Source organism: Pyxicephalus adspersus, chromosome Z (genome assembly GCF_032062135.1).
Source record: "Pyxicephalus adspersus chromosome Z, UCB_Pads_2.0, whole genome shotgun sequence".
NCBI classification, from domain to species: Eukaryota; Metazoa; Chordata; class Amphibia; order Anura; family Pyxicephalidae; genus Pyxicephalus; species Pyxicephalus adspersus.
In genome coordinates, this window is record NC_092871.1 from 27,080,208 (window position 1) to 27,092,828 (window position 12,621).

Genomic DNA, 12,621 nt, shown 5'->3' on the forward strand with positions numbered 1-12,621 from the left:
AGTGGCATTTTTCCCATTGGCCAGCAATGTAAGATGTGAATTTCCTGCTGACCACTATGCTATTGTACTGCCAGCTGAGGATATAGTAATTATAGCAAGGGTTCCCTAAAATATGAACGTTATCTCTATGGTTCCCCCCACATTAAAAAGATCAAGAAAGACTGGCCTATGGTCATGCAGATCCCGCTGGAGAGAAGCAATATTATACCAAATATTAAAGGTATTTCAACTACTTCAACTTGGCTTTAAAGTTGGATGGCATATTCAACCTTAAAAAGTGGAAAACAAATGTCAAGTAGAAGCATTTGTCTATTGCATGTATTATGAGATTTTTTTCATGGAAGACATAAAAGCAATTAAAAGATGTTTATCTCAATGAAGAGCTTTGTAAAATGTGGTGCACACAGCCAAGAAAAGTATTATTTGTACTGTGTTTGTGTTTTTATATAGTCAAGCATATTTGGACATATTATAATAATTACTTGCAATGTCTGCTGTGCAGTTGAAAACATTTTTTTATTTTCACACAGTGATCCCTGCAGATGTCTTACTGTGCACAAGCTGCACAAGTACAATATATGTGTTTAAGTTTTAATCACAAGTGATATAAAAATCTGTAGTTCGCATGGAGCGCCCAGAATAAGCAGATGAACCTTGAATTTTTACTGTCCCCATGCAGGGTTAAGCAACAGGTTCATTTTAAGGTAACCCTCCATAGACGCACATTCTTCTTTTCTTTTGTTCTGTTCTTCCACAACTTTGTTCAGCCAGAGAGTGAAAGCAAAGTCCTATGTACATTACATGTTCCTGATTTCATAGCTCACACAGGGTTATGGATTTTTTCACATTACATTGCTAATAAAAGCTTTTTATGCATTTTTTTTTTCAGTTTATATATTGTTACCATGCTTATTAAGTAAAGTATAAAGAACAAGTAATGCCTCCTGATGTAAGTTAAATAGCAAAATATGAAAATTGATTAACCTGTCATAGTTCCAGCAATCACTAATATGGGGCTGGACAAGTAACCAGTGATCTTAATAGCTGTCTATAACAAACATTTTGCTAAGAAACCCATGTTAGGGGTGTTCTTTCTTCTGACAACCAATTTTACAGTACATTTTTTTCATTTACCATTGTCCTGTCTTCATTTCTCATTGTTTATTCATCAATATTTCATATTAGAAAAAAAGTATCAACCCTATTTTTTTTAATCTTTTATGCATTCAACTTATAAGTTACACTAATGTACTGTGAGCTGTTGATATACCGGTATTCTTTAACCAGTTCTCTGAGACCTGAAATTTATTTCACAAGTTCATCTGTGGCAAAAGGTAGGCTGGCCTAGATGTTCAGTACTTTAGTTCTAGGCTTTTCTGTAAACATACCTGTGAACAATTTCCTTGCTATCTCTATAATAAAAAGCATGCAAAAATGCAAAAAATGTTAGGTCGGTGATGTTTGTCACCAATCAAGGTAAACCCTGCCTTGGGAACCTAAATGTGATTGGCAGCAAGGACCACACTTAAAGGGGAAGTAAACTGAAAAATGCCAAAAAAAAAAATACACTTACCTTCATTCCTGCAGAGCAGTTGATCGGTCCAGAGGTGTTTTCCATCGGGTCCCATGTCGTCCCAGTAACCGTTTCCAAACCGGCGCCGGGTGCCGCCATCTTCTCTTCTTCCTACGTCACCCGACCCAGGCACAAGATCAGGTGATGTAGATGGGGAAAAAAACTTGCAGATCTCACTGCATTTTTTTCCCTTTTCAAAAAAAGGTTTCTTCTGCACATACCCAATATGCGCAGAAGGAGCACCCAAGACAAGAGTCTCCCGGGATGAATGACGTAGGTACCCCAGGAGGCTTTGCACTCCCATTCATTTTCAATGGCCTAGGCGTTTAGGAATTAGGGGGCAGTACTGCACCCTTTTAAAAAAAAAAAAAGAGGGGGTTGCACGTAAAACAAATTACCAGAATTTTTACCTTACATAAAAGGGTTGTCAACCCTTTTATGTAAAGTGAAATTTCTGAGTTTAGGTAAGCTTTAAGGCCCCTTAGCTTTTCCAAAAACTACACAATTGTTTTCTCTGTTAGATAACAATAAGCTGTTCAGAGAGTTTATTATTCTTTACATAATGCAAATAGTTAGCCAGAAATAATAATAATGGGTTTATAAATAAAGCAATGGGATAAATATTATCCCTGACATTAACATCCCATAATAGTGTTATGGTTAAAGTATTTCAAGCAAGTAGTCCTTTTTATAGTTGGTGCTAGATTGCTAGTTGTGGCTTTTTGCCACTCCATTTTGAAACTAATGAATATTAATAGAACTTAAAGAGGAGCAGAGGCCCCAGTTAGAAGATTTCCCCTCACCTGCTATTGTGTAACATTTTAGATTACCATTTAAATTCTTTCCTGCTGGCAATAGTCACTAGGTCAAACCTAAATGTAAATGACAACTTTCTTTATTAGGGAAATATACAGCAATAAAAACCTGTCATTAGTTCTGACTTTTTACAAAATTAGGGGGAGAAATATTTGGGGTGTACATGCATTTTAAGTAACAAAGTGAATAAAGTAAACTACAGGAAGACTTCACTGACAGAGGAGTTGTTTCCCTTTGTTCCTCTTTGTTGGAGATGAACATGTACGTTATCTGTATTCTATCCACTTTTCCCACCCAACATATGGCTTTATACTGTTAGACTATTGTGCAAAAAACAGTGTTTGTCGAAACATGATGGGCGGTGGTTTTTGCCTAAAAGTAGTCTGTGCTTTATTTTTCCTTGCTTGAAGTCGTAGACCACAATGGTACTCGGGAGTGAATACAGTTTTGGATCACTGACTTAGATAATGTAATTTTCACTTAAACTGAGTCACTATTGCATTTCATATTCCTAATGGAACAGTTAACTTCAGGCGAGTCTGTCTGCAGCTGCTTTCTTTCTTTTTTAGCAGGCACTGTTTTCCATTCCATTATACTGAGCTGCTGGAGACCAAGTTTGGAGTGATCTGTCTCTTCTGGCAAGCCAAGGGATACATTTTTGGCCAGAGCTGCCTGAAAAATATTTTATCCATTTTTATTCAAATGAAGTAACCAGAGATCAGTGGGAATGCAAACAAAAAGCCATCAGCTTGACATGGTGGTATTAATTTTGGTTTTTGCACTTGGAACCTCATTGTTCATAGTAGGACTAGGAAGAGTTAAACCATACTAGTTCTACTAATTAAAATGTGCCAGTCTGAGGCTACTGAACCAATAGTAAGAGGTCTATAAATGTGATTAAAATGTTTAGAAAATTGTGAAGGTCGTTTAAAACATATTAGTAACTCATTTAACTACTCACTAAAAATTCATAATGGTTTCCTGCTAAGAAGCGAATATTGCTAAAGATGTCCATCCATTTGCTTTTTGCCTAAAGAGCCTGTTTAAAAAAATGAAGGTGGGACATTGGAAGCTTGCCTAAGCATAGGAAAAATTGCAAGGAGTCCAAATAGGAAATAATTTATTTATTCCTTTCTCTGTGCAGGAGGTACAAGTACAGTTGGGGATTGAATGGCTCTGCTTATTAACTCCTGCTATAAATATATTCCTAACAAAAAATTATCCCACCAGCACTCCCTTTATTAATCACTTTCAATATTTTTTCTACATGGGGCTATATATTACTAATTTCCCACTATTTATAGTTCCGTGTTTCTTTGGGTAGAATAGATTGATCAAAAGCCTTTAGTATTACCCAATATAAATAGATACTGCAGGCTGCAATTATAATTGGCTGTCTAGATCACCTTTGTTTCCACAGAAAAAGCATTTTCACACACTTTGTCGTCCTTATTTCTATACACAATTTAATACATTGCAACTGAATTCATATCCACTGATTTCAGTAAAACATCATTAATTGATATGTGTGCATGTACAAACCATTGTGATTGTGCATTTCCAATTAGTTATTTATAAAATAGATAATTAGGGCCAAGTGATTCCAATGAAGAAAGGTGTAGTATCAACTGATATTCTTATTTCTTTAGGAATCCCACCAAGGTTCTGTGAATCATGGTAATGCTTTTCTACTGGTCCCTACAGAGCATGATTTTTACTCAGCTCTAAGTGTAAACCTGGGTATTATGGTCACATAAATCCCATCCCAATAAAATCAATACACTCTGCAGCAAAAAAAAAATGTGTGTTGGTATGTAACTTAAATAAATCATTTTACAGATACAAAGGTGCTCTGAGCTGTTAAAAGTTTTAAAAAAATATATGCAACTTAAAAAGTATTGTTTAAAATAAACTAAGATGATAGCATAAATAGCCTTTTTTAATGGGAACAGATAAAATATTTCAATCAAAATGTTTTGCAATCTCTTGACAGCAAAAGCTTCAGCCATCTGCTCAGAATCACAGATACGTTAAAGCCATTTGTTCACTTTTAAGATAGTTCAGAAGGTTTCGTCCACAACTGTTTCCAAACTATTTTAGGATTTTCTTGCATCAATCTCCTAAACCAGTTGTCTTAGATGGAATTCTCAGTTGTTAGCCAATGCCTCTAGACATCTATGAAAACAAACTAAACTTTCTGTGACTTCTGGGTTAAGCTCCACCAATTGACATTCCAATGTCCAATAAAGGTGACTTTATTTACTGCCATGTAATGAACTTAAAATAAACTTTCATCTTGGTCTTTCCACCTCATGTTAACAAGGAATATTGCTTTTCTGTAATCGGAAAATTAAAGTTCTTTGATAGGTTTGAACCAATAAAACCTAAGGCAGTTCAGTTATACTTCCCTTGATCTGGCATTTACCATTGCAAGTACCCAATGTACCACAAATTTCATTACCAAAGGACCCTGTAACAAATAAATAGGGATGACGTTCAAATTTCCCTGGTAATAAATTCAGGATCTATTTCCAGGGTTTGTATTCGACTCAAATTGCGTCCAACCTTTACAGGTAGCCCTCGAGTTTAGGACATCCGACAATCGAACGTCTCCTACATACAAACGGCTTTCCTGCTCTTTCGTGCGCAGGACGTAGGCTGGATGTGGGGGAGGGGGCAGTTTGAATGACTTGCAGAAGAAATCTTTGCTTTTCTGCAACCTTTTGTAACTCTTTAACCTCCCCAGCGGTAACCCCGAGTCACACTTGGGGTAGGTAAACCTATGGGAAGGTTAGTGAATACAGCGCTTACCTGGTCCCACGTCGTTCATCACTGTTATCTCTTCTTCCTCTGACGTCTTCTGCACACGATGAGTCACCGGGGGAGTTCCCGGTGATGTCGGTGCGTTTGTACGTTGCCGGCGGGGCGGGAAATTCAAAATCTATTTGTATTGTATTTAATGCAAAATAACTGTATTGAATGCAATACATTGGATTTATATGTGTAAAAGCAGTGCGTTGTTTTCAAGAACATTTTACAGTACATATAATAGTATGAGTATAAAATATTTATACTATTATATAATATTTTTTTAATTTATGATTTTTACATGATTTTGTGTTTCAAACTTTATTATACTCTTAATTATAATAATATTAATAATACTATTATATTATATTGTATATACATTTTCATGAAAAACAATGTACAGCTTTTAGACATATAAAACCAGAAAGAAATGTACCACTAGGGAGGTTAATGACCAAGACAAACTCTGCATTTGTTTCTTTTGGCATATCAAAGCACAGCTTGCTCCGGAAGTTAATGAATGTCTAGGCTCCAAAAAGGTGTTTTTCTTTTGCTTTGTTTCTGATTAACTCACAGTGAGGATTTTATACAGTAACTGACGCCACACTGCCTAATATTATGTTGAGACAAACATCTGTCCTAATTGCATTTATTAAAATAATGCACCTGTTCTTATTTACATACAAATTAAACTTAAGAACAAACCTACAGTCCTTATCTCGTATGTAACCCGGGGACTATCTGTATTATCCTCTGAGACCTTTAAACTCACAACAGCTGGAATGAAAGAGGCGGTCGGTGGTTGGTTAATGCAGTCGGTGGTTGGAAAACTAAACTCAAAATAAAAAAACACACTTTTAATCCTTCAGATCCATTAGGAGGCTTCTTCATTTGGGTCCCGCGTTGTCCCTGTATCCATTTTCGGCCCCGCGCAGTGGAATATGTCATTTTTACTTTAAATAAAAGAGTTGTCTACTCCTCTATGTAAAGTAAAATTTCTGACTTTATCTCCGCTTTAACCCAGCCCCTTACTATAATAAATTGGGCTTAGAGCTCCCATAGTGGTAGTGTGTATTGGTGGCTGTAAGAATAAGATAGGGAGATATTTGCAATTTCAAAGGTAAAGGTTAGAAAGGTGCTTGTGACAGGTACTGTGTATTGCATTGGTGGATACATTGGGCCTGATTTATGAAAGCTCTCCAAGGCTGGAGAGAATACACTTTCATCACTTAACTTGAGTGATCCAGCAAACCTGGAATGGCTCTGGTCCAGGATTGAAAACATTTGTTAAAAAATAGCAAATGACTTTTCGGAAATCCATTCCAGTTTTGCTTGATCACCCAAGTTCACTAATGAAAGTGTATTCTCTCCAGCCTTGGAGAGCTTTCATAAATCAAGCCCATTGTCTTCTATGTCTTCCCTGTTAAGAGGTCTCTATCTAAACGATCTTAGTTTGATTGCTAGCTTTTATATTGTAGTATTAAAAAAAAAACGTACACAGAGCATAATATATGCAGTAAAATGTACTGTATATACCAGTACATTTATATTTCCCAATGTTCTATGCAAATGTAAGTAGCAATATACATAATTGTAAGTCTTCTAAAATGGACAGTTAAGAAAAAATTTCTGGCCTTAAAATGCTTACAATGACAAATTTTGGATTTGCAATCAGAGTTAAACCACGCTATACTGTATTTTCTTGCTGAGTTCCATATATAGAGAATTTTTATACTCTAGATCTGTTTGCAGAGCTCCCACCAAAGCATTCTCTGCTGCATAGCAACAGTTTAATGATTCAAGGAAACACCACAATGAATTCTTTTTATCGCACTTTATTTATTAGGAACGGCAGCTACATTATTCACATGTTTGATCATAGCCTATGTCCTATGTCTGTTGCTAGTGTTTCTAGTTTGTTTTTGTGCACAGGCCAAGTGTTTGAGTTCAAGCCCTTGTTTTATGATTGCCAGGATGCCGAATAACACAAAGCAAGTTCTGAAGAAATCCTGAGAGAGAAAAGGAAAGAGACATGTTCTTATTTGGAGAAATATTTACCCAATGCTTTTAGGCTGATGTAATGGAGAACACAGGATGCTACTGGCAGAAATTTTTAGTGTACATAAGGGTAATGTAAACACATCTGAAGAGAGGCAGGTGAATAAACTGTAAAATATGATATCACTATTTGTGTCTAAGCAGCTTTTCTTAACAAAAGTTTGAGAGGTTGCTAGAAGTTCCTGGAGTAGTGGCAGATTCCTTTCTGATGGTGTTTGCATAATTTCTGGGCCAACAGAAATCCCACTTTTGGTGTACTGATAGTAAAGTAAACTATAGCACCGATTTTCTTAGCTTTATCTCTCGGTAAAGGTTGCTTTGTTCTTGCTGATTACTAATGTAACGGGGCGTTCTACCCCACTGACTACCAATGTAGGTGGGCATACTTCCCAATGACCACCAATGTAATGGGGCATTCTTTCCACTGATCATCATTGTGAGCAGCATTCTTCCTCCTGATCACCATTGCAACAGGACACTTTCTTTCACATTCTTTCTCCAACTGACCACCAATGTAATGCCTTTTCCAACATTCTGTTAATGTAGAGAGGACAAGCAGCGGGTTCTCTGCAGTGTTCATATACAGTAGTATAACAATAGTGGTTGTTAGCTGATGGTTGTTGGTCATTCACAACAACAGATCAATAGAGATCTCCTTAATGACATCAGGGGACATCTGTACACATTCATTTACAAATCCTAATTTCAAGTGATGAAGCAGATGTAAAGACCCCATACTTTTCTTGTTGCCCATTCACCACAAGCTGTTTACATCTGGATATTCACACCTAAGTTGTTTTATTACAGTCTGTCCCTGTGTCCACTCCAGGAACCCATCTAATATCTTAGGTTTCCTTTGAGTCTTGCAGAAATATTCCTGATATTCTATTTTGTTTTTCTAACTGATGTGAAATCGCTAAAACCAAATACAAAAGTATTTTTTGTACAATAGCTAATCCATTCAAAACTACATTGTTTTATACATTAATCCACTGGTTTTTATTAGTTGTGAAGGTTCAGTACTGAAGTTGTGGTAGGTCTTCCACTTACTGTAAAAGACCTTGTAAAGTGGTGCAGATGGCAGAGTGGTTGGGAAAGTGACATCACTATTCTTGCAGCCAGCCAAACATAACTTTAGGGTGAACTTCTCCACAATGCCTAAAGCTACAATGGTGGAGGAAGAGTTTGTTTTTAGCTTCTTTCACTGTTTTGTCACAATATGAAAGTACTTGGGTGTGCATAGTTGGGGCACTGGTTCACGTTAAAGAATAGATATGCTAACTAAGCTTAACTTTCCACGCTTTTAATCCATTTTGAGATGCGGATCTTCTAAAATTCTGTATATATCAGCCCATTATCTGAATATTTCTCACTGATCTCCAAAGCAATCTTGAACTCAGCCAGGAATTTATCTAATGTCTTGAGCTAAGTGACCGGAGACTCCACTTTGTACATTTCAACCTTCCTAATCACAAGAAGGTTTTCCTGGCAGGTCCCCATTTATCAAATATTGTTCAGTTCATTATGTTGCTTGCTTCCTCTTTGTATAAACATGTACAGGAAAGAAATGTGAGTCGTAGTTTTTTTACGCATCCTAAAGAACAATTTCTTGGTTGCTAAGGAGATAGTAATGATGCCTTTCCAGGTCGATGGCTCCCCGATTCCTTAAATCGATTAATGACGGGTCCGGATAAATCGAGAACGCTAAAATTTTAAGGTAAAGCAAATGTATTAAATAATAATACTTCAATCTATTTTATTTTACTATTAGCATTATAACCATACTCCAATCGGCCTGGACCTATTATCCAACCGCGTCCCCTTCAAAAGACAATGGTGGCCGCTATCTTTCATTGCCGCCAAGTCCATTAGTAGATAATTGCATAGAATACGCTAATAGAAGGCGCCACAAATAATTATTAATCGCTTACGTGTAAAAATGTCATAGTTCTATTTGTCTTAAAATTTTGGATTCCATACTAACTTACGAATTACGGCTTCCCAGCCACCACTTTATCTTGTAACCGCTCACTAAATGTAGCAGTTGCTGCATATTTGTTGGCTACGCATTCAGGATGTGAGTCTCCCATCCCAAAAATTTTCTTTTGAATAGGGATCTGGTGTCTGTGGGGCTATTTGAGTACAGTGAAATCACTGGCATAGTTAGGAAACTAGTTTGAGAATATTTGAGTTTTGTAGCACATCGTGTTATCCTGCTGGAAGTAGGCATCAGAAGTTGGGTACAATGCAATCATAAAGAGATGGACATGGTCAGGAACAACACATTTACTTTTCCTCAACTGGTACTAAGGGGCCTAACATGTGCCAATAAAATATCCCCCCACCGTTACACCTCCAGGCTGAACCATTGATACAAGGCAGGATAGATCCATGCTTTTATGTTGTCAATTCTAACCCTACCAGAAAATTTTAGACCAAAGTTTTCCTATGTCCAGTTTTGATGACCCCATGCAAATTGTAGCCTTAGCTGCCTGTTCTTATCTAACAGTAGTGGCACCTGGTGTAATCTTCTGCTGCTGTACCCCATCTGCTTAAAGATTGGATGTGTAGATAATCCGGAGAAGATCTGAATGGGTTACTGTTGTCTTTCTATCAACTTGAACCAGTATGGTCATTCTTGTCTGACCTCTGGCTTTTTCTCCCCACAGGCCTGCCACCCCCTGAATATTTTCTCTTATTTGTACCATTCTCTTTACACCCCGGATAGATGGTTGTGCATCAACATCCAAGCAGATTAACAGTTTGTGAAATAAATATGCCGAAAATATGATTAGCCGATTAGATATTTGCGTTAACAAGCGTTGGAACAGGTGTTACCCTAATGAAGTGACTGGTAAGTGTAGACTTGTGTCTGAGTTTGGTTTTATGATTCACCTATATTAAAAAGTATGGCTGCTGCCATTGCTTTCCTCCAGGGGGTATAGTGGGGTGGGCACAGGTGGGAACGGTGTGTCCTCATTTTTTTCAGGAATTGGGCATGCGTGCCCACTCCTATTTTGCAAAGAATTCTTTGGTAGTCTGTGGCTCTGGCCGGTCCACCCCCGCGGAGTTAGGAAAAGGACCCTGTTAATGGAGGGGCGCACCGGCCAGAGCCGTGGATTATGCCTCCAATATGGAATTGCAGGCTCAGGATGGTGGGCGGGCTGTCTCTCTGAACACAACCCGCCCACTCTCCGATTGCAGGCGGCAATGATGTGCATGTGTGCTCGCCATGGATAGTACTGTGCCCCCTCTTCTTTCTTTAGGACTTTACCCCTGCTCACCTCTCTTCTACCTCATTATTTAGTATTGATTAAGTCATTGCCTCTGACTTGTTGACAGTCCCTCCAGGGGTGTAGTCGTAAAAAAAGAAAAAGGGCATGACACATGCCTGCCCCCATACGCCCCTGCCTATGTGTCACTGAAAGGAGAAGAAACTTCCCCCAGAGTGAAGTCAATGTACCATAACCGCCCACTCGGACCAGACCTGCAATGGGAGATTGGGCGGGTTGTGTTCAGAGACCCAACCTGCCCAACCGCCTGAGCCTGCAATTCCATATGGGAGACATGGTCCGTGGCTCTGGCTGGAGTGCCCCCCCCCCAGTGGGGTCTTTCTCCTGGGGGGGGGGGGCACCAAAAAATTCTTTGCACAATAAGAGTGAGCATGTGTGTCCATTGCCAAAAAAGTGAGGGCAGAAGTTAAGGGGTTCTCCCCACAAAATGTTTTAAAAAAGTTTACATTATATAAAAGGGTTAGCAACCTTACCAACATTTGCAAGTTTCTTTCAACATTAAATAAATCTTAACTAGTAAAATAAAATCCCTGGAGATAAATGAACTTTTTCCAGCCTACCATGGTATTTGATACACAGAATGCACGCAAATGATCTAAGATAGGATCATATAACAGCATGCAATTCCCGAGCCGTCCAGCAGGGGGCGCAGAGAAGGTAAATGTCAGCGGACACCTCTGTGCTCACTTCATCTGTCTGTGAGGAGCGGACCGCACGCAGTAAGTTTATCTTTTCACACATTTTTTCACCTTGTACTTCTCATTTCACGAACATTCGACGTACCTCTCCATGCAATGCCATGACTCAGACACATACATTTTATATCTGTGATTAGAATCAGCCCAAAACTTCACTGGGCTGCAAACTTGTGCAAAGTCTGGTGAGGTAAATGAGGTGAATGAGATGAATGTGGTGCCTGCTGATGTCTGGGTATTTGTGGTTTGTATTATTGTTGCTATGCAATTATTTATTTGGTGCTGCCTTTATGAGGTTTGTAATGTTTCCTGGTGTTATTTGCCCCCAGGTGAGGGGACAGGTGAGGGGCTGCTGCAGCTTTGTAATCAGAAGCCCAGGTACATGTGTTTTACTTGAGTATTGTGATAAACATGTTTATTTTAATTAATTTTTCTATCAGTTTTGAGTAAGCGATCTATCTGTCCTGGATAAAGATTTGCATTAAAGGTGTGGACACTTTGTTCTATTCCTAACACTTCCAATGTATCCAGCCCCCCTTCACTGGTCAGTGTGGTTCCTTCCACTGATCCCTAAGTTATGTTCTGTAGAGGGAGATGGGAGGAACCATTGTGGGCAGCAGGGGAGATGCAGGACAGGAAAGTTTTATTTTAATAAGGAAGCAACACAGTCACTTTACAGTCTGGCATAATATTATTAATACATTGTATAAACTGCCAACAGAGCTTTACAATAAATAGGGTTTGTAAATGACAGAGTGATACAAAGAATGACACCGGAGAAAAAGAGGATCCCACTCAAAAGGAGTTTACAATCTAAGAGGTGGAGGAAGTAGCTCACAATAGTAAACAATATATACTTGTCTACCAGATACTTACCAGCCTTAGTCATAGTTCTCTCTAGTTTTACAGTACATTATGCATTGTTAGATTATATTCTGTTCAGCGAGGAGCAATGCAAGTCAGAAAGAAAAGTATTTTGCTTGCTATCAGTTTGTCAGTCAGGACTCTCTAATTTTTTTTTTCCCTTTGCAACTTGAAGCTTAATGCCTGCAGTCCATAGAGCAAAGAATGGCAGCAGGAGGTGACACACCTCTGATCTGAGAATTATCTTGGGCAAAGTGAAGCCAGTTTAACAATAAAAAAAAAAGATTCTGTTCTAGAAGTAATAATGGTGTGGCAGATTTAATAATCTGTATGTATTAGTTCATTGCCTATTATGCTGACTCCCCTGGTCACCAACCTGCAAAAAGATATTCAAAAGTCCCAAGATGAATGCTTGTTCTGAGTCAATGACTCAAAGTATTGAGGCAAAATAGTCAGCATGACAGCCAGTGACTAACATTTTAGAGATGAATCAGCAATGTCAGCCTCTACTTCT

At 38.3% G+C, this 12,621-nt stretch overlaps 1 protein-coding gene and 1 long non-coding RNA gene across 2 annotated transcripts in view; one reads left to right on the forward strand and one right to left on the reverse strand.

Annotated features, from left to right (window-relative positions):
- The window catches only part of LOC140344211 (uncharacterized), a 72,762-nt gene that overhangs the window by 27,682 nt on the left and 32,459 nt on the right, over positions 1 to 12,621 (reverse strand). The gene's annotated exons all lie outside the window — the stretch shown is intronic.
- FHL1 (four and a half LIM domains 1) overlaps positions 11,207 to 12,621 on the forward strand; it is a 46,427-nt gene continuing 45,012 nt past the window's right edge. The window contains exon 1 of the mRNA XM_072431210.1: positions 11,207 to 11,267. Within this exon, the coding sequence (XP_072287311.1) occupies positions 11,210 to 11,267 (58 nt within the window). The 5' untranslated portion in view covers positions 11,207 to 11,209. The remainder of the gene's footprint in view (positions 11,268 to 12,621) is intronic.